The sequence below is a fragment of the Phoca vitulina genome, unplaced genomic scaffold (assembly GCF_004348235.1).
Source record: "Phoca vitulina isolate PV1807 unplaced genomic scaffold, GSC_HSeal_1.0 scaffold11, whole genome shotgun sequence".
NCBI lineage: Eukaryota > Metazoa > Chordata > Mammalia > Carnivora > Phocidae > Phoca > Phoca vitulina.
In genome coordinates, this window is record NW_022589714.1 from 40,379,820 (window position 1) to 40,403,381 (window position 23,562).

Consider the following 23,562-nt stretch of genomic DNA (forward strand, 5'->3'; position numbering starts at 1 on the left):
GCTATGTCCCCAAAATTTCAACACATAATGTTTTTATCATTCAGTTCTATTTCTAAATTTCCTTAGTGATTTCAGTGATATTCTTTTACTTAATGTTGGCAATGTTAGTTTCCAAACATAAAATTTATTTAACCTACCCTTTTGTTGTTTCTAATTTTATTAAACAGAGTGGGAGAACAATCTGTATGGCTCTGAGCCTTGAGAATTAACTAAAGTTTCCTTTAATGTCAAATATACAGATCGCTTTTCAAAAATTGAGATGTAATTCACATATAAAATTCATCTTTTTAAAAATGTCCATCTTAGGGGCACCTGGCTGGCTCAGTCAGTAGAGCATGTGACATTTGATCTCAGGATCATGAGTTCAAGCCCCATGTTGAGTGTAGGCTTTATGTTAAAAACAAAAACAAATACAATGGCTTATTAATTTTTAAAAAAGTGTCCAACTTGGTAGTTTGTAGTATTACAAAGTTGCAGAAACATACCAACCAGAATGTTTGGAGAAATGTCTGTTCAGATCCTTTGCCCATTTTTTAAATTTGGTTGTCTTTTTGTGTCCCTTAGTTTTCTTTTTTTTTTTTTAAGATTTTATTTATTTGACAGAGAGAGACACAGAGAGAGAGGGAACACAAGCAGGGGGGGTGGGAGAGGGAGAAGCAGGCTTTCTGATGAGCAGGGAGCCTGATGTGGGGCTCAATCCCAGGACCCTGGGATCATGACCTGAGCCAAAGGCAGATGCTTAACGACTGAGCCACCCAGGCAGCCCTGTGTCCCTTAGTTTTCAACGATAAATTCTTTTTGTCAGATAAGAAAACTGCTATTCCAGCTTTCTACTGTATCATACTTTTGGCTGGTGTTTTTTTTCTCCACTGTTTCTATTCCTATTTTTAGTGACTTTCAGTTTTACTTTGCCTCTCATAGACAGCATTTCTGGATTTCTAAAAATCAACCTGAGAGCCACTGTCTTTACATAATTATAAAGAAAAGTAAAGCCAGACCCTTCTTCTCTAAGAGCCCATCATTTAACAGAAAAGACAAATGTGTGCAGTTACAGGACCAGTTGTTAATTGCCATAGTCAAGGTATGTTGGTTTGGTGAAAGCACACACAGATCCCTGAGATTTTAGAGCTTTAGCAAAAGCAGTCATCTCCAAACTCTCTTGAATCATACATTCTTATTAAAATGTTTACAACATGCACTATGTAAATACATTCGTATTACACACATATATTCATAGTAATTTTACATATATTTTAAAGTTATATTTACGCACTACTACTATGTAGTACTAATTAGTCCCTCAATTATACTACTGTGTAACTGGAGTCCCAGGAGTGGAAAATATGAGGCAGAAAGTATATCTGAAAAAGTAATAACCTAAACTTCCCAAATTTGGTTAAGGACATCAACTTATGATCCAAGAAACTCAAGGAACCCCATAAGGATAAAAACAAAGAACATATAGCTAGGCATATCATAACAGTCACACTGCTAAAATCCAACAATAAAGTGAAAATCTTGAAGGCAGCTAGAGAAAACCAGCAAACTTGATACAGAGTAACATAGATATCCCAATAAAAGCGGACATGATCAGAAACAACACAGGTCAGAAGACAAGGTAGCAAGATCTTTAAAATGCTGAAAAGGAAAAAAAAAAAGTATCAACCCAGAATTCTATATTCAGGAGAATACCCCTAAAAAATGAGTGCAGACTTCGTTTCCAGTGAGCATGTAAGAAGTTTGGAGGTTGCCACACTGACCTAATAAGTAAAAAGCTAAACAAACTGAAAAACCAACAACTCTTCTTGGATTTACAAAAGAAGTAAGGTCACAGGACAAACTGCTACCCTTGAAATTACAGAGACCAATAAAGGAATACAGAGAAACACAATTTCTGAGAGCAGAAACCCACAAACACAGTCCTCTACAGGAACCAGTCCTGAGGAAGGGAAACCTGAACTGTACCTGACAAACTGCTGGAGGCTCAGTGTGAACGTTTGAGAGATTAAAACTCCAGTCACTGGGAACCAGAGGGGGGCCCAGTCATCGGGCCCTAACATTTTGGTGAGTTTTATCTCCTGGAATTCTACTAGGTTCTCACAGTGAACATCAGAGAAAAATCCACTCCTGTCACCAGCAGGTAGGAAAAGAAGGAACCAGGCTGAAATATGCAAGGGCATTCTGTTCTTAAAAAGTCTGCCCTCATGGGGCGCCTGGGTGGCTCAGTCGTTAAGCGTCTGCCTTCGGCTCAGGTCATGATCTCAGGGTCTTGGGATCGAGCCCTGCATCGGGCTCCCTGCTCAGCGAGAAGCCTGCTTCTCCCTCTCCCACTCCCCCTGCTTGTGTTCCCTCTCTCGCTATGTCTCTCTCTGTCAAATAAATAACATCTTTAAAAAAAAAAAAAGAAAAAAAAGTCTGCCCTCAGAAGAAACTATAATCAGAGCCTACCTGCTAAGGTTTTATCAGAGTCTAATATCCACTTCCAGCTCACTCTAGCCATCTTGTCCCACATAAAGACAGGTGGGGGAGGCGGGTGGCAGCAATGAAAAGCACATGAGAAGTTCAGAGTCCAGAGGTACAGGCTCACTAGAAGACTGAGATCTAATCATAGGACTATAGAATGCTTCCCCTCCCCCACACCTTACTACCACATCACTAAAGGCCTATGGAATTCCTTTTACCTGGTATATCATATGCCTGGCTATCAAAAAAAAAGCATAAGACTAACTAAAAGGCAAAAAATTCAGTTTGAAGAGACAGAGCAAGCATCAAAATCAGGTTATGTCAGAAATGTTGGATTTATCAGATGTGAAATTTAAAACAACTGTAACTAACATATTAGGGGCTCTGATGGATATAGACAGTATGCAAGAACAGAAGGGCAATGTAAGCAGAGATGGAAATCTTAAGAAGGAACCAAAAAGAAGTGCTAGAGATCAAAACATAGTAACAGAATGAAGAATGCCTTTGATGGGCTTATTAGTAGACTGGACATAGCTGATCAAAGAATCCTTGAGTTTGAGGATATCTCAACAATCTGAAAAGCAAACAAAAAAAGACTGAAAGAAAAACAGAACAAAATATCCACAAAATGTGAGACAACTACAAAAGATATAATGTATGTTTAACAGGAATACCAAAGAGAAAAAGAAGAAAGAAAAAGGAGGGATGCCTGGGTGGCTCAGTCGTTCACCTCACTTCATTTCATCATGCAGGCATTTTATCATCTCACATCATCACAAAAAGGGTGAATACGTACAATAAAATGTTTTGAGAGAGAGACCATATTCACATAACTTTTATTACAGTATATTGTTATCATTGTTCTGTTTTGTTATTAGTTATTGCTGTTAATCTCTTACTGTGCCTAATTTATAAATTAAACTTTATCATAGGTATGTACATATAGCAAAAAACACAGTATACATAGGGTTTGGGACTACGCATGGTTTCAGGCATCCACTGGGGGTCTTGGAACATATCCCATGTGGATAAAAGAGGGCTACTATAAATTAGGGTGTTCTGAAATAGACCCACACTTATATGGTCAAATGGTTTTTGATAAGGTACCAAAGCAATTCAATAGGGAAAGGAACAAATGGTGCTGGGACAACTGGATATTCACATATAAATAAGTAAAGCTCAACCCTTACCTCAAACCATATAAAAAAAAGTTCAAAACAGATCATAAACCCAGACGTAAAATCTAACTTATCAAAGTTTATAGAAGAAAACATACAGACTATCTTTGCTACCTGGGAGAAGGCAGACATTTCTTAAATCATCAGAAAAGAAAAAAGCTGGTAAAATGACATCACAATTAAAATCTTCTGTCATTAAGACACCATATAGGCAAGCCACAGACTGTGAGAAAATATTCACAAAACATGTCTAACAAAGGACTTGTACCCAGAATATCTAAAGAACTCCAACACTCAATAATAAAAGACAAACAATCCAATAAAAAATAGACAAAAGACTGGAACAAAAACTTCAGAAGTTAGATGAATGAGCAATGAGTACATGTAAAATTCCATCAACATCATTTGTCATTAGGGGTAATTAAAAACATATGAGATACCACTACAAAGAATGGCTAAAATTAAAAAAACCAACAACATCAAATGGTGGTGTAGATATGGAGCAAACAGAATTTTCATACATTACTGGTGGGAACAAAAAACCATTTTGGAGAAAGTTTTGGCAGTTTCTTAAGTTCAACATACACCTGCCCTTTGATTCAGCAATTCCACTCCTAAGGATTATCCATGAAAAATTAAACAGAAGTCCAGAAAAAGACTTGTTTACAAATGGTAATAGTAACTAATGTATCAGGTAAGAATGTTCACTGTATTAGATTATTGTCCAGGAAGGCCTATTTTAATGGTATCTTAATATTCCTAAAAATCCTGAAGATTTTTAATAGTTCAAGATTTATGTTATTTGGCATATTAAACACATAGAAGTATGTTTAAGTACAGAAAAACACCTAGTACCTTAGTATGCTGCATTTAAAATAATGTTGGCATAAACTGATATGATTTAGGGGCACCTGGGTGGCTCAGCTGGGTAAGTGGCTTCAGCTCAGGTCGTGATCTCAATGTCCTGGGATGGAGCCCTGTGTTGGGCTCCACGCTCAGCCTATTTATCCCTCTTGCTCTCCCTCTGCACACCCCTCCTCGTGCTTGCTCTCTCTCTCTCAAATGGATAAATAAAAATAAAAATAAAAACTGATATGGTTTATGAAAGAAAATTACCATCTTCTTTCCTTTAAATTTTCACTAAAAAAAATAGAATTGTTTAAAAAAAAAAAAGAAAAGGTGGGCGCTTGGGTGGCTCAGTAGGTTAACTGCCTTCCGCTCAGGTCATGATCCCAGGGTCCTGGGATCCAGTACTGCATTGAGCTCCCTGCTCAGTGGGGAGTCTGCTTCTCCCTCTGCCCCTCCCCCTGCTCAGGCTTGCTCTCTTCTTCTCTCTTGCAAAACTGAATAAAAAAAAATCTTAAAAAAAAAAAGCATAAAAAACAAAAAGACATACAAACTTTACTCATGATAGCGTCAAACCGGAAACAACCCAAACGTTCATCAACAGGACAATGGATTATGGGCAATTATAAGTACATTCATACAATGGACTACTACTCAGCAATTTAAGTGGAACCAATTTCCAATAATCATAACAACATGGATAAATCTGATAGATATTATGTAAGTAAAGGAAGCCAGGCACAAAAGAATGATTTCATTTTTATGAAGTTCCAGAACAGGCAAAAATAAAAATAATCTAAGGTGAAATTATCAGAACAGTGGTTACCTAGGGGCTGGAGCTACTCAGAGGGAAATTTCTAGTCAGATGGAAATGTTCATATCTTAAAGGGATGTGAGTTACATGAGGTTAACTGTTGTCAAAAATGTACAATTAAGATTTGTGCCTTCTGAAATATGTAAATTTTCCCTTAAAAAAAAAAACAACCCTCAATTGGGCATCAAAAGGAAAATTTTAGATATAAATCTGAGTTTCCTTACCTGTAAGAATCAGCTCATAGTAATATAGTTATAGTTCTACTACTTCCTAACATCTAGACAAAGACATACATATAAAGTTGATATTATACCCCATGCACGCCTATGTTCAATCCTGCAACAAACTGGCAAAGAGTAATTAAACATGATCACAGATCTTTAAAACAAGAATACAAGACTCATTTTAGACAACTACAGGAACCCAAACTATCTAGGAGACATCAACTGCCCACTCCCTGTCATTTTCCCAGGGCAAAGAGAGCAGTGCAGAAAAGGGAATTTCCAATATATTGAAGCTCACAGTGACAACACACAGCATTGAAATTCTACTTCAAGGTATTTACCTTGAAAAATACTGAGACGTGTGTAAAAAGAGATGTGTACAAATATGTACAGGGTGTTCTTTGCAGCATAGTTTATTATGGGGAAAAAACCCTAGAAGTTCCCCATTTCTAATTTCATTAACAGAGCGATGAAATAAACTATGGCCTGAACTTACTATGGAAACACAGCAGTTAAAAGAATGATGATTTATATATACTGACAGAGAAAGATCTCTAAGACAAATTGTTAAATGGAAAAACTCACAACTGCAATATACACAGGGTAATTTCACTCATGTAGCACATCATAATTAGAGGTAACCGATATTTTTAAAACTAACACAGCATTGATTTCAATCTCTGGACTATTCAGGGCAAAAAGAAACAGTCTTGAAATAGAACTCAGCTAAAAAGAGATCAAGTTTTCAAGTTTTTTTTAAAGCCAAGAAACTAAACAAACTCTTCTTACTGGAAATAAGAGGTTCTTTCTTCCACATTAGAGCTTTATATTTCCACACAGAACAGAAATAAAATTATGTCTATCCCTCTGCTTGAAATATTACTCATGGCTCAGTAACTCATCCGAAGACTCAGTGTTTGGTTTAAAAATTCTTACCTATATAAATATAATTCCCCAAGTGCTGTATTTATACATTACCTCATTTTTCCTAACTGCTCTGTGAGGAAGGAAAAATAACCCCAAAACCCTAAAAAATCATTGAAGAGACTTCTAATGTTCATCCACAGAGTTTGCATCTCTTCTAGACACAGGAGAATTATACCTCCCCAACCTGTTTTGTAGTTGGACAGAGGCCTTCAGATTAGTTCTGGCTAAAGGGATGTGGGCACGGTTGCTAATTCTGAGCTAGTGCAATATATTTGCTGGGCAAGACTCTCCAGCTCTGCTCTTCCCTTGCTGTGCTGAACACTAAAAAACATTATGTTAAGTTTATGAAGATGTAATATGGTGTTAAGTAACTAACCAGGCAGAACCCTCCACTCGTTGCCCTCACCCATCCGAACGGGTCACACAGTTGAGTAATAAATATATTTTAGGTAGTTCCAAGTCTTCAAGACTGTAGGGTTGTTTGTTATTTTTAGCATAACCTCATCTATCATGACTAACAGAATCAAAGTTAAGAAAAAAAGTTAAACCTGAGCAAAACCATTTAATAGTTTATAATAAAGCATCATAAAGCATTATCTGGAAACATATGCTAAGAATATTCCTGATAGCAGCATAACTCCCCAACCATAACTTCTGGTTATCTGTAACATTCATGCAATAAGTTTTTAAATTATTAGTTTAAAAAAAACGTTGTCAGGGTGCCTGGCTGGCTCAGCTGGAAGAGCATGTGACTTGATCTTGGGTTCATGAGTTTGAGCTACACCTACATTGGATATAGAGATTACTTAAATAAAACTTTAAAAAAAAAAGTTCTCAATTTAACTATACAAGGAAATCAATGGAATTAAACCTAACTTCTTTACATCTAACAGAAGTGTTAAACTCAAATTAAAATTTATACCACACTAAAGTATGATTTCATATTCTACTAATATTTTATTTTTCTTAATGGTTATGAAATAGTAAATAGTTATGATCAAAATCAATACTAAGATTATTGTCCCTAATAACAACCATCTCTATTTAGAAAGGAGTAACAGGTATTAAATTTGACTACACTTTTCCTAATAGATAACTAAGTATAGACAAATATCATAAATATTAGCCTACTGCCTGAAAACAGACAGCTTTTTCTGATCACTGAGGCTTTAGCAAGATAATTTGTGACCTATAAAGTTTAGAAACTATGAACAAACAACTCTACAGAAAAACTAACCTAATTCCCTTCACAAATCCCTTTCCTAAGGGATTTCCTAAAAGACTCCTGAATATCATTTTTTCTAGTTCAAGAAAACCTCTATCCTACAGACATGAATCACTTTTATCCTTGAAGGATCTAGTTTAGAAACTCCCCTAGAATTTCAATAACCATATTTCATCTTTCCAAATGACAGGCTCCATGTCATTTTACCAGGAATACATGAGACCTGGGAATAACAGGAGACATTCATCCCCAAGACCCCAGCATGGACATTTACTAAGAGTTTACCATGTGCTAAAAATCGTGGAAAGCAATACACAATCGATCTCATTTACTTTCTCAAGAACTGTGTAACTGAAGAATCTGGCTGGCTTTTGTCCCAGGGTTCCTGCGAGAGAACTCTAAATCCTTATAATTTCCTGTGTGATAGGAGTATCTTTGTTATTTATGCTGCCCCCTCCATGTGATAGTTTATGCTAATGAATGAGGCAGAGTGGGGATTGGCCATACTAGAAAGACAAACCATGTAACTGGAAGGTTGGGGCTTTCAGCCACATATTAGCCTTACCTCTGGGAAGGGAAGTGGAGCTAGATATTAAGTCCGTGGGCAATGATTCCATTAGTCATGCCTACATAATGAAACCCCAATAAAAACTCTGGACACCAAAGCCTGGATGAGAGTCCCTAGTTACCAACTCTGTGTGTGTATTGTCACGCATTAATGTGCCAGGAAGATAATGTGTCCCTGAGGACAACAGGAGCTTTGCATTTGGAAATCTTCCTATGTATCTCTCTGGCTGATTCTGATTTATATCCTTTTGCTGTGATAAAACTTTAATCATAAGTACAACATTTTCCTCAGTTCTGGGAGTTGTTCTAATGAATTACGTAAAGTCTACGGAGATAGTTGAAATTTGCAGCCAGCTGATTAGAATTGAAGGTGCCTCTGAGAATCGCTAAACCTGAAGCTGTATCTTGGACAGTCTTGAAGGACAGTATCTTTAACCTGGACTGTGGCTAACTTCAGATAACAGCAAAGTTTAGAAATATCTGTTAAGAGTGTAGTCCAAACCTAGGACCTACCAGACCTTTTACAGATTAAATCTTTCTCTCCCACCCCAGGGAGAGAGAAAGTCTGTTCTTTCATGTGAGATTCTCACCAGACACCGCTTTCTTTCCTCTATAGCTCAGGTAATTGGCCAATCTGCCTCCTCTTTCTGGCTGCCACACACTGTCCTGTTCTTCCTGGTTTCTTCTCCCTGCAAGGCTGGCTAGAAGACAGATTTTCCAAACTTTCCCAACATCTCTGTTGCAGTTTCTGTTGTTTGCCTCCCACCCTGCCTCTCTTCCTCAAACTAGCACATCATCTCTCTCTCTCTCTTTTTTTAAAGATTTTATTTGTCAGAGAGAGAGAGAGCTCAAGCAGGGGGAGACGCAGGCAGAGGGAGAAGCAGGTTCCCTGCCAAGCAGGGAGGCCAAAGCGGGACTCGATCCCAGGACTCTGGGATCATGACCCAAGCTGAAGGCAGACGCTTAACTGACTGAGCCATCCAGGTGCCCCCATCTCTTTTTCATTTTATAGGTTTTTACTACTGGTCACTAAAAGAGAAATAAATGTATGCATCCTTTGACCCAGAAATTTTACTTACAGACATGTATCCTGTGGATCTACTTCTACATGTGCACAAAGACATACAAAGATATTCAGTGCAGTATTGTTTATAATACTAGAAACCACCTAAATGTCTATTAATAGAAAGCTAGTAAGTAAAGGAGAGAATATCCTACAATAGAATAATCAGCCATTAAAAACATAAGACAAAGTCAGCGCACGTACTCTCTCTCTAATGTTATGTGACAATTTTAAGGACAAATTTTCATATAAGCAAGGTGAAAACAGCTTAAATGATATGCTAGGATGTACTGAATAAAATACAAATGCTTGCAAATGCATAGGATATCTGGAAGAATACACAAGAAACTACTAATGGTGGTCACTTCTGGATAAAGAAACAGGGAAATTAAGGGGTGGAGAAGGAAGGTTATTTTTCATGGCATACACTTTTGTACCTTTTGAAAGATATAACCAAATACATGTTTTGCCTGTTAAGTTTTTAATTTCTAAAAAGCAGTAGCTGAGGCTGTTCTTTGTGTTCTCTGTCCTTAATATACCCTCATGACTCTCTTTAGATGATGTCAACAAGGTAATTTTCTCCTCATAACATGAGGCATTCCCTTTACCCACTGTGCCTTCCTTTCCATTGATTACATACAACCGCTTAATACACAGTTAGAATATCCAGAGCAGAATATCCTAGATTAACCTAAACCCCCGGACTATAGTGAAATGAATTTATATCTCAGAGAAACTCCAGGCTGACATACCCAAGTTCAAACTTGACCACATGTAATACAGAAAAAAATCTACCAAGATCATCTCTGACTCGTTTCACCCACAAATCCTTTATGCACAACTAACCTTCCAATATAGCTTTTCAGTGCACCATTTTCTTTTTTTTTTTTTAAGATTTTATTTATTTATTTGATAGAGAGAGAGCGAGCGAGCACAAGCAGGGGGAGTGGCAGGCAGAGGGAGAAGCAGGCTCCCCGCAGAGCAGGGGGGGCCCGACATGGGACTCGATCCCAGGACCTTGGGATCATGACCCGAGCCGAAGGCAAACACTTAACCAACTGAACCACCCAGGCGCCCTCAGTGCACCATTTTCATTAAGGGAATATATTCCTCCTCCTGTCATCCCACTCCACTTCTCCAAACTCCCAAAAGCCTATTCCACAGTCACTTTTGAAGACTGTGGAACATCTTCCAAAGTAGCTGGCTTACAATAAATATGATATTGCCAGCAGACAGGTATGGAAATGGGCAAAAAATAGGAATATTCAAGCAATTTAACTAAAGTAGGAATAGCAAAATATCTTTAAAACTGTCTTCTGTACTTTGAACAATGTAACAGACATTTCCTCAACAAATATTTGCTGAGCACCTATTATGTATGAGGCTATTGTAAGTGCCAAACATCTGCAATGGGGAAAGAGTAGCTTATAGACAGTCTAACTGGGGATAATGAGGGAGATAAGGATTCAGGCCAAGTTCACAATACTGTCACCAAAAGCTTTTTCGCCAGCCCAAATATTTTTATTTAATATTCTTTGCAGGTACTTTGTAGTACAGAAGTACTACAATGCAACTTGATTTTCTGCTTAGGAACCAAGTGTTAGTGTGTAGTTCCCAGATTTCTGAGTTTCAGGGACCAGTAGAATGACCACAAAAAGGACTGCTGATTTTTTTCTAAAAACATTAAAAAACAAAACTACCTAGTTCATTGTCTTCACTTCATATGCAAATATTTTAACAACAAAGAACATCTCTCAGAATTTAGGAATTAGACAGATTTAGTTGTAAGAAAAACAGAACATTTTTCCTATTTTTTCCTCTCCTTTTACTGAATATGAATGAAAAATTCATAAGAGACCAATCAATATATGAGAATCAAAGAAAGGTAAAATGAAAAGATAATGGACTTTAGAGTCTGAGAGCCCCGGTTTCAATTTTTATGAATGCAGGTAAGTCACTTAACCACTCTGAGCCTCAGTCTCCTCCGGGGTATTATCTCAGAATTTTGTAGATGGATTAAGCATGATTTCATATTAAGCACTTGGCATTAAATGTGGCGGCTAGAAGGTGCTCAACAAACATAAGCAACTTTCTTTGTTAAAATAAATATTGGGACTTCCACTTCTGGTTACAGCAGAGTAACTGGTACTCAACCAGCCTCCCACTCTACACAGCCATAAAACTAGATGAATACGTAAGACTCTCTCACCAAGGGGGTAAATTCCCACCTGTGGCACAGTGAGCTAGAATCTAAGCAGTGCAGGAAGGTCCCACTGAGCTGAGACTAGATCAAATTTGGGGGCAGGTAAAAGAGCTAGAAGCCTTGGGTCAGGGCACCAGAGCGGGAATGTATGAGGACGGGAGGGGCCAGGAAAGGACAGAAGTCTATGTGGAGGTCACCTACGGATGAGTTCTTGGTTGAGGGTTGGGCTGCACACACAGAGGGTGACACTCTTCAGAGAATGGCTGCTATGGAATCAAGAGTGCCACAAAGATACCTCAAGTCCAGCAAACAGCGCTAGAGGACTCTGGACTTCTTGTCAAGGCAGGCAACCAGCTGATTCAACACAAAGGCCGTGACCACGTGTCTTAAAGACTTCTTTTAGATCTGCCCTAACGAGAGATGGGAGAAAGCTACCATGACCCAGCATAGGGTGTGCAGCCCAAATGGGATAAGGCAGTGGCAGCTGCAGCGAAGAATGGTTGTATATAAGTAAATCATCAAATAAATTTTTCCAGGATAATGAGAATCAAATTCATCAGAGAAGGAAGTTACAAATATGCAAAGGGAGAAAACAAGAGAGAAGCCTATGGCATTGGACTGAAACCGGAGAGATTACTGTAAATGCATGATTTTCAATACTTCTTTCAATATGTATCTGTAGAAATATATAAATTACAGAACTACTAAGAGGGCCTGGGATTAGTGACATACCAATAGCAACAAGCACACCTAGTATCTTATTCCTTAACACTAATGTCTACTGAAAAGGAACCAGGCTCCTTAAAGAAATGACTGATTTCAGGTCTGGGGCAGGAGGAAGTCCAAGATGTGCCCTAAACATCTTGTGTTAGAATAAGAAAGTGTTCAAAGAATGATGGGGACATGAAAAGAACAAAGAAGACAGCTTGAAGGGCCTCAATTGGCCAAATCTAGAACTATTTGAACACAAGAATAATGGCCTTCCATGAATACATACTGAAATAAAAAAATGAATAAAATAAATGTTGGTAAGAAACAGGATGTTTAATAGCTTAGTGTACCCCCCCACAAAATACTTACTGTTTACAAAGGGTAAAAGAGTAACTTCACAGTAGAGAAGTCTTGTAGACATCCCCTTAATCAAGTGATCAAAATTAATATCACCAGTTATCAAACAAATCAAAATCACATGCTACTTGATAGTGTAAAATGAGAATAAGAACATGTGATTTATGTGATATTCCTGTGAAAGATGCAACCTGACTCCAATCATAAAGTGGGTCAGACAAACCCAAATGGACATTTAAAAAAATAACTGGCTTAGGGGTGCCTGGGTGGCTCAGTCCTTAAGCACCTGCCTTTGGCTCAGGTCAAGATCCCAGGGTCCTGGGATCGAGCCCCGCATCGGGCTCCCTGCTCGGCGGGAAGCCTGCTTCTCCCTCTCCCACTCCCCCTGCTTGTGTTCTGTCTCTCACTGTGTCTCTGTCAAATAAATAAATAAAATCTTTTAAAAATAATAATAATAATAACTGGCTTATTATAATCTTCAAAAGTATCAAGATCATGAAAGTAAAAAAAAAAAAAAAAAACCAAACCAAACCAAAACAATAACAAAAAACCCTGAGAAACATTCCAGACTGAAGATTAAAAGATATGACACTCAGGGGCGCCTGGGTGGCTTGGTCGTTGGGCATCTGCCTTTGGCTTGGGTCATGATCACAGGGTTCTGGGATCAAGCCCTGCATCGGGCTCCCTGCTCCGTGGGAAGCCTGCTTCTCCCTCTCCCACTCCCCCTGCTTGTGTTCCCTCTCTCGCTGTGTCTCTCTCTGTCAAATAAATAAAAAGATGACATTCAAATACATGTGTTGGAAATCGACCTTTTTGCTACAAAAGACATTATTGAAACAAGTGGATCTCCGTTTCCTTGTCTGTACACTGTGACGTTAAATTAAATCTATTCCTTCAAACATCAATAGAGAACTCAAAGAAGTTTTTATAAAGACAAACAAAAAACTAAATCTAACAGTATTTCAAAATATAAGAAGATCTCCACTGGTATTCTAACCATGCTTATAAAGAAAGACTACCATAGACACCTATAGGCCTTAACCAAAACTGAACTTACTAAATTTAAGTCTTATAGGAAAAAGTGTTAAGGAAATGTTACATAATGCCTCTATAAATAGTACATCCACGCAATGGAATATTATCTAGCTATATCAGCTGATATGGACAGAAGTCAAGATTTTGTTAAACAGAGAAAGGAAAATTTAGCCCAGAATATGTAACACATACTCCCTTTTGTATGTATGTTTGCATGTACGTATAAGATAGCCATATATATGGGCTTGAATATGCATAAAAAATTTCTGGAAGGATACATAAGAAACTGTTGACAATGACTAGTTCTGTGAAATAGGAATAGATGGTTTTAAAGGAGACAGGGCACCTTCCTCTCCATCTTCTGTCCTTGTATAATCAATTCTCAACATTAAAAAAAAAAATCACTAACTAGAAAACTATCAAGAAAAGCAAAGAAGTAATTATTACAAGAGTCAGGGCAGCAGTTAAATACAGGGAAGGAAGAAAGCATTCTGTGGTTTTCTGGAATGCTGACGATGTTCTAGTTCTTGACCTGGAAAATAGTTACATGAATATTTGTTTCATGATTATTTAATAAACCATATATATTTGTTGTGCAGACTTTCTTAATATATATGTATTTCATAATTTTAAAACAAAAACATAAGGTTTCAGGAAAAAAAGTAAAAATGAGCCTTTTAGAAAGAAAATTACAATATTTTACCTGCAAGAGTATGTAGGCTCTCCTACTTTAAAAACACGACCACAAAGATGAGACGGTTTGTTTGCTTGTTCAAGTTTTGGAAATCCAAATGCAGGATCTTCACCACAAAGGTACCATTCCATTGGTCCCAACAAAACGTGCTGTGCCAGCATGTCCTCCTTCTGTGGAAAAGGGTTGGGACCCCTGCAGTAGATTTGGGGTACATAGTGGGCTAAATGCTGGTACACTTCTCTAGTGAGGTCAGTTGCTTGCAGCCATTTCTTTAAAAAAAAAAAAAAGAAAAAGAAAAATTAGTTTTAAATAATGCCAAACTGCTAATTTGGATAAACCTACTATATATTCAATGATAAGAGAGTCATATAAATTATTTTGTTGACATCACTCATAACTGTATGTTTTCTTTCCAAAAAGGGTAAAATTCATTTAGAACTTTATTAAAATGCCAAGTATTAGGGCGCCTGGGTGGCTCAGTTGTTAAGCATCTGCCTTTGGCTCAGGTCATGATCCCAGGGTCCTGGGATTGAGCCCTGCATCGGGCTCCCTGCTCCGTGGGAAGCCTGCTTCTCCCTCTCCCACTCCCCCTGCTTGTGTTCCTGCTCTCGCTCTCTCTCTCTCTGTCAAATAAATAAATAAAATCTTAAATAAAATAAAATAAAATGCCAAGTATTTCAGAATTCTACTTTACTTAAAGTGAAATGATCCCTCTCCTCAAAATTACTCTTGAAGCAACCTTCTGTAGGCAGTTATAAGAAAATGACCACAACAAATCATCATATAAGACACGAGCCATTATGCCCATCTGACTTCCTTTCTAACGCTTTGCTCAAATGATATACTGATTGTGATTTGGATTCTCATGTCAGTTTGCTGATAGGAAGAGCATGCAGTGAACATGAACAGCCTTACACTATACCTACTTACACTTCTCACTGATTAATAAATGATATACCAGTCTCTTATGAATAGAAGTCTACAAGAGACTTTGTTATTATCAATTATGCCTTCTTTCCCTGATCAACCTCTCTGTAAATCCTTTCCCCTTTGCTCTCCCTGCTCAAAAACAAAAGCCACTTTTCTGTCCCAAACTTTTATGTCCAACTACCTGTGATAATTAATCTCCTTTCAACTGAATTAGAGCTGAGGTTAATGAGATGACTTTTGGAAAGCCCCAAGGGATGGAGACCTGGTTGCCAAGGGAACAAACCATGTGATAAGAAGGTTGGAAATAACAACCTCCACTCCCAACCTCAGGGAGGGGAGAGGGGGTGGTAGTTAAGCTAATCATTAACAGCCAATGATTTATTCAATTATGCTTACATAATGAAGCTTCCATAAAAATTTCTATGTTGGGGTTCAAAGAGCTTCTGGAATGGTGAACAGAGAAGTGCTGGTGCACCAAGATACAGCATGGAAGCTCTGAAACCCTTCCCACATACCTTGCTCTATGCATCTCTTCCACCTGCTGTTCCTAAGTTGTATCATTTTACCATAAACCAGTAATCTAGTAAATAAACCATTTCCCTGAGTTCTGTGAGCCATTCTAGCAAATTACTGAACCCAAAGAGGGGGTCATGGGAACCCTTGATTTGTAGCCAAGTCAGACAGAAGTGCTAGGTAACCTGAGGACCCACTGCTTGTGATTGGCATCTTAAGTAGTGAGGGGGTCAGTCTCGTGGGACTGAGCCCTTAATCTGTGGGATCTGATGCTAACTCCAGGTGTATGGTGTCAGAATTGAACTGAATTGTAGGACACCCACTTGGTGTCTGTAGGGAATTAGAGAATTGCTTGGTATGGGGAAAAAACTCACACATTCGGTGGCCACAAGTATTGGTAAGTGTAGAGAGAAACAAGAAAGTTTCTCCTGATTCAAACACCAACTCAATAGGTCTAAAACTGAACTTATGATCTCCACTACCCCACCTCAAAAACCTATTTTCTCCACTTCCTTTCCCTATTTTAGATACAAGCATCTACCTAAGTATCTACACCAGAAAAACCTGAAAATCTTCCTTCTTCTTCAACCCAACATCCAATTGATCATGTCTTGTCTATTAGGCTTCCTAAATAATCTGTTGACACTATTTTTTTGTCTCCATCTCCACAGGCACCATCCCCACTACTCTGGTCCAAAACCCCCACTCCCATCTTTCACCAAGATTAGTGCAAAAATGTCATCCCCGCTGGTCTTGCCCTTGTACAGTCCATTTTCCAACCTCACTACCAGAGTGATTCTTGCAAAACGCCAATCTGATCACGTCATTCAGCTTCCCCTTGTATTTAGGATCAAGTCAAGTCCCCAACATGGTCTATAAGGTCCTTTGCCTCTGTCATACTTTTTTCCTCCTCCTGACCTGTAGTGCTCCTCTCTCTGCTTTACAGGCTATTTTCTACTCATTCTTCAGAACTCCGTGTTTCACTTTCTCTAAGATGCCTGCTCAGCCCATTCCTCACTCCCACCACCTGTTCCCACTTCCCCTAGGTCTAAAACAGAACCCAGCCCCAGTGGGCATTTAGTAAAATCTGTTAACTGAATGACTATAAATATGTTTATACTAGTTACTGTCATATAACATTGAAAGATGCTCCTTGTGGCTTTAATGAAAGCAGAGATAATAGATCCAGGCCTGCAGTCTCTAAAAACCAAACTAAATTAAGCCCTAGATAAGGCATCCTTCAAACCACCTCCTTTCTTTTCCCTTTTTCTTTCCTATGTCTTAAGTCTTTTCCCTGTATTGTCATTTATCCCTGTCAATTCGGTATGTTTATTTGTCCCCATACTGCTTTGTATTATTTTGGCTCTAAACCAGGGAAAATTTAAAATCAGAATACATGAAAGGATCACTTCTACAAAGATGCAGGTAACAGAACTGCTAACTCATAGGCCCAATGTTTACCTATGGATTACAACCAAAGTTCACATTACATCCTTGTTAGAAGAGTTTATGTTCTAGTAATGTCTAACACCGTAAAACAGTATAAGGTCTTTATTTTAACTCTTGTACAGTCTTCACCCACTTCCTTCCTTCTAAAAATAACTATATATAGAGAGAGATTTTAAATATTCCTGAGGTGATATATATTAACTTTCTAGTCAACCTCATATTTTCATGTGTACTAAAAATGTAAAAATTTTGTTTGTAAATTAAGGGTCTGAATTGAAGCTTTGCAGGGAACACACTGAAAAACTTTTCACCCCTGAAGAGAAACTATCTTCTTCAAATGTTACCCATTTATTTGTTTGCTTTATGCAAGGAGAAAGAGACTAAATTACTCTTAAAACAACAGCACTTCTTGGGAGATAATCCCACAGGATTAAGGATCTCTCTTTAAAGAAGTGATTTGCAATCAAAATTACACACACACACACACACACACACACACTAAGTTCAGCAATTATGGAAGGATGGGTTGGGGCGCCTGGGTGGCTCAGTCGTTAAGCGTCTGCCTTCAGCTCAGGTCATGATCCCAGGGTCCTGGGATCAAGCCCCACATCGGGCTCCCTGCTCAGCGGGAAGCCTGCTTCTCCCTCTCCCACTCCACCACTTTTGCAGCATTTTAATCCAGGGAGAATAAAAGGTGATGCTTTCTAAAAGAAATTATGTGTTTTGTGGCTCCAAAAGCACTGATAGGTCAAATTTGTTCATAGATTTTTTTTTTTTTAAGTAGATTTCATGCCCAACATGGTGCTTGAACTCATGACCTGGAGATTAAAGAGTCGCATGCTCTACCAAAGGAGCCAGTAAGGCACCCCCTGTTCATAGATTCCTTAAACAAAAAATTCAGAAACTAGTATCAGCTTCTGGTTAAGAAAAAAAAATCAGCAACCTTATATGAAATATTTTATATATTATAATATTTACTATGTTATATATTTATACTATATTACTGTAACATTTATTATATATTATGTTATATATAATATAGCATATTACTGTATATAATATTTGTTGGTAATATATTACATATTATTAGTAAAGCATTTCATCCTAAATACTGTTTGTAATATATTATTATAAGTTATTAAGAAGATATAAATATCTGGTTTAAGAAAAGCAAGCATATGCTTCAAATTTAAAATCACCTAACAGATTTGGGATCTACAATGGGCATTTTAAACTTCATTAAATTTAAACAATATATAAAGTGAAGTACCTTTACATGAGAATTCTATACCAGAAATATTGAATTAGTGACTGGCAACAGTACAGATTAGAAAAAATTGTGAAGAGAAATTGAGCAGGAGGAAAAATTTTTTTGGCCACCTTTCACAATAATGACTCACATATTTCTCAAAAGAATAAAATCAATAACTTTTCCTATTCTCACTAACATAAGCTAACTGTAACTGTTTTGTCAACAGGAAAAACTACTGAGATTTCTAATTTGGTTGCATGTTAATTTGTCTTTATTTCAGACACTTGTGGCTGTCACACCAATGTGCACAACAAAGTAATAAGCACTATCTTATCAGAAGTCCTCCATAAGGGAAGTAAAGAAAACTGTCAACTCATTCCACTAAAGTAAACATGTTATGACAATGTTTCCAGGAGCTTTCCTTTTTTGAATGCTAAATTTAAGCCTTGGGATAGAGAGCAGGTATGATAAACATAAAAATGAAAGAATCCCTAGAGGTTAGCCTTTTATTACAGTATCTAATTATTATTTTTTACCCCATTAAAATTGTATCCTTTAACCACATTTGATTTTGTTTTCAAACAAGAATCACCAACATGTAAGTTAATTATAAACAATAATCACTAGTGCTGAAATGAAGTTTTTAAGCCTATACTAAGAAATATTTTAAACAAATCATATTAAGAGTTCCAGAAATGAAGTAAAAGCATTCACAAATCAAAATAATATATAAACTCAATAATAAAAGAAAAAAATCTAATTTAAAAATAAGCAAAAGACCTGAATTGACACTTCTAAAGATGTACAGTCAATAAGCTCATGAAAAGATGTTCAGCATCAACAGTCATAAGGGAAATACAAATCAAAACTACAATGCGATACCACTTCACACTCAATAGAATGACTATAATCAAAAAGACAATAATAGTATTGGCAAGGATGTGCAGAAATTTTCTGGAACCCTCACATACTGCTGGTGAAAGTGTAAAACGATGCAGTCACTCTGAAAAGCAGTTTAGTGGTTCCCCAAGACATTAAGCATAAAATTACCATAGAACCCAGCAATTCCATGCCTGGGTATATGCCCAAGAGAAATTAAAATGCATGTCCTCACAAAAATGGACACAAATGTTCACAGCAGCATGATTCATAATATCCAAAAAGTGGAAACAACCCAAATGTCCATCAACTGATGAATGGACAAATAAAATACATTATATTCATATAATGAAATATCATTTGGCAATAAAAAGGAATGAGGTATTGATATATACTACAAGGTTGAACCTTGAAAACATTTGCTAAGTGAAAGAAACATGTAAAAAAGACAACATATTGTTATGATTCCAGCTATATGAAATTTCCAGAATAAGCAAATCGATGGAGGCAGAAAATAGGTAAGTAGTTCAGTTTGGGAGTTTAGAGGAAAACAGGGAGTGACTACTGATAGGTATAGGATTTCTTTTTTGGGGTGATGAAAATGTTCTAAAATTGTGTTGACAGTTGCACAACTGTGAATATACTAAAAACCCACTGAATTGAACTTATATATGTGAATTATGTATAAAACTGTCAAAACTTAAAAGCAAAAAATATCCAATACAGACATAAAACTTCTATAATGAATGCCCAAGAGAAATTAAAATCCATGTCCTCACAAATATTTTAATTTGTGATAAATAAAAACAATATATGTACTTCTTAAATCACAATCATTCACTGGAACACATTATAATAAAATCTGGGGAGCAAAAAATGTAGATAGACTAGAAAAGTGCTGGGAAAGTCATACTGCTGTGCAATCAATTCCACCAAGAAAAGGAGAAAACTGAGAAGAGAGGGCCTCTTTAAGATAACTGATAAGCTTACAATTATCAAAGAGAGTGCTCAAATGCTTTATTTGTGAGGCATGCTTGTTAGGATACATAAGATCACAAAAAGTCCTTCCTCTTCATAATAGAAATTTAAAAAGCAGTGTGTAAACAAAGTGTGGGAAAAGTGACATTAACCTTATTAAGTAATTTTAAATGGCTGTGATCCCACAAATTACCAGTAACAAACATCTAAAGGCTGCAATAACTGCTTTGTTTACTCTAAAATTTACTTTTAACCTGACAAAACTTTATTAATTCATTTTAATTCGTGATAAAGAGATGTGCTGTAGCCTAAGCTGAAAGAACAGTTTTAAGTGTTATGTGGTTTTAACTAAATACAAACAAAAAACCCCTCACAAAGTAAGGCCAGGTTATATAGCTGGAAGAACCTTGTATTTTATTTATTTTTTTAAAGATTTTATTTATTTATTTGACAGAGAGAGACACAGCGAGAGAGGGAACACAAGCAGGGGGAGTGGGAGAGGGAGAAGCACGCTTCCCGCGGAGCAGGGAGCCCAATGTAGGGCTTGATCCCAGGACCCTGGGATCATGACCTGAGCCAAAGGCTGACGCTTAACGACCGAGCTACCCAGGCGTCCCAGAACCTTGTATTTTAATATTAGTCTGCATCTTCTTTAAGGACTTTTGTTGGTCTTCAGACTAAATATTTTTTCATCTTATTGTTCAGAAAGCCATTTAAAAGTAAACAGAACAAAAGTAAAATGTAGCTCAGGTTGTGATCTTCACAAACTCAAATTAAGTCCAAATTAATAAATTTTTATTGCTTTTCCCTTAACTTCTCCCACTGCATCTGCCTGAGAATTTCACTGCACAAGTATTGCACTGGTCTCTAACACCGTTTATAACTGGTTTCCACAGGAACTTCAACAAGTTGGAGAAACTCCAATCACTTAATAGCTTGCACTTTCAGAATTGGAAAAATAAAGCACACAGCCTGGGCCAACATGCACAAAATTTGGTGGGAGTAAAAACAACAACACTTTGAGGCAGACAACAGATTAAAATATCAATATGGATATCGACACAGTGACAGATTGGGAATAGCTGTCATTCTGACCATTTTACTGTTTACTTGTAACACTTTTTCTTTTTTCAAATCTCTTTGATAAATGAAAGGCAGATGCGGGATGAAAATCCTCAGGTTGTTGCGATATTAAGTAGAAAGTAAATGAAAACAGATCTACACTAAACAAGTTGGTTTAAAAAAAAAAATCCAAGAGTCATCATTCAACAACGTAGGAAACTTTTCATCTCTACTCCTGTCCATTGCTTCCACTCTGACTTTAGGGTCCTCATCAATTCACACAAAGAACTCCTCACTGACCAACAAACCCAAAGGGCCCCACTAAAATTTTGTTCATAACATTAAGATTGTTGACGAGTGTTCAAAGGCCATTCCCTCCCCATAAACTAAGCTTTTTAAATTGGAGACCTTAGAGGTGAGGCCTCGGTTGTTTTGGTCCATTCATAATCATTCTGGACTATTTGCTCTATTGGTGTTCCCGGTCCTTCTTGAGCAAAGATGCCATCAAGTTTATTAAAGAAATCATTTTATAACTCTGCTACTTACACGAGCATATTCATAATATACTTTCATTACAATACTGGGTTTGAATGGTTTAAGTTTGGGGTTTAACTGCTCCCACTATGCTGTGACCAAACCTCACTTTATTGGTTTCTATTTGTTGAAAGCTGCTCTCTCAAAGTTATGTAACAATTCTTTTCCACCCAATTATCCCCAACTCCTAGATAAATTATTTTTTTAATCTCCCAGCCGCCACTACTGCTTTCTCACACTCAGTAAACATGCCCAGACACTACTTTCCGCACATTCATCAACGCTGTCGACTGACCAAACCGGTGCAAAAATGAACTGAACGGGGGATAAAGGGAAAACAGTGTCGTTTGCATCCTCTGGTGCCTAGGGCAGTCCCAGAACAAAGTAGGAACCCGGTTCGGGTAGCATGTTTCGGTGGAGGAGGGAAGTTCCCCTAATCTGCGGAAAAGGAATTAGGCAAAAAATGTAGGGCGATTATACCCCCAAACCAGGAAGTGTCTTCCTTTCCCCTCTTCAAGGGGCTGGCAAAAAGGGCTGGGGACGTAATGTGAGTGTGGGGGAAAAAGAGGAATAATGGAAGAGCTGTCGGTTCTCCTAGGCAGAAAGGGAATGCAAAGGTGGCTGGCGCACAGAACGGCTCGGCCGGCTATTAGAAGACAGGAAGGAGAGGAGCAGGCTCGGTGGCCTCCCCGGCCCGTTACCCACATACAAGGCGAGGCCTGAGAGCCCGGCGAGGTCGCTGCCCCAAGTCTGGGCCGGGCTGCTCCAAGATTTCCAGGAGTCAGTTCCTCCCCCGGGGAGCGGCCTGCGAGGGCCGAACGTCCCCGCCCGGGTCCCCGCACTCACCCCCGCGGTCTCCTCAGCCGAACATTCCAGCAAACTCCGGTCGATGGCCTGCACCTCGGGCTCCAGCTCCGACGCCATCTTCTCTCCTTCTCCCCAGCGCTGACGCCGCTACCGCCGCCCCGAGGGCCGCGGCCTCGCCACAGCCCCAACTGCCGAGACTGCCACCCGTGTCCCAGGCAGTCAGTCTGGAGTCGTCCAGGCGGCCGCGGGTGGGGAAGAAGGAGAGTAGTGTGAGGTAAGCCGGACAGGAGGGAAGGCGGCCTCCTGCGCTCCCTCCCGGGCTCGGCGCCCAAGAGTCAGGTCACTGCCTCGTCCCTGCCCCGGAGAAGGACACAGAGAACCCAGGACCTGGCACTCTCGCTAGCTTCTACCGCGTCCGGCACCGGGAAACGGGCAATAACACCCAAAAGAGGAAGCAGAATAGCCTGGGAACTGTAGTCCTCCGCCACACGGCCGGGAAGCAGGTGGAGCCCTTATAGGGGGCCCCGCGAAGGCATTATGGGAGTTGTAGTCCATCTTCTAACCACAGCATGGGCAAATGGCAGATAAGCGGGCGGGGCTTTCCTGTACAACTAGAATCCTGGGAAGAGACTAGCGAAAAGAAGCGCTCACTTGGGAAGAAGCGGAAGAGCAAGACATTGTGGGAACTGTAGTTTTATTCCCTCAACTCCATTTGTTCCTGTTTGTATCCATAGATCCTAGAATGGTGCCTGGCGCGTGGTAGACACTAAAGTACTTTTCAAAGCCTGGCATAGGTAGACAGTAAGATACTCGTGGAAAGAATGAAAGAATTACATTCTATTCCTATAGTT

At 38.5% G+C, this 23,562-nt stretch overlaps 1 protein-coding gene across 8 annotated transcripts in view; it reads right to left on the reverse strand.

Annotated features, from left to right (window-relative positions):
• UBR2 (ubiquitin protein ligase E3 component n-recognin 2) overlaps positions 1 to 23,255 on the reverse strand; it is a 116,505-nt gene extending 93,250 nt beyond the window's left edge. For 3 of the 8 annotated variants that reach the window (XM_032409817.1, XM_032409815.1, XM_032409819.1), the window contains exons 1-2: positions 22,751 to 23,255; positions 14,317 to 14,576 (exon numbers count right to left, since the gene is read on the reverse strand). In XM_032409817.1, the coding sequence (XP_032265708.1) occupies positions 14,317 to 14,576; positions 22,751 to 22,828 (338 nt within the window). In that variant the 5' untranslated portion in view covers positions 22,829 to 23,255. Of the gene's footprint in view, positions 1 to 14,316; positions 14,577 to 22,750 lie in introns of those variants that run through there. The other 5 variants (XM_032409818.1, XM_032409814.1, XM_032409821.1 and 2 more) reach the window with 4 other exon arrangements.
• Positions 23,256 to 23,562: the final 307 nt, after the last annotated feature.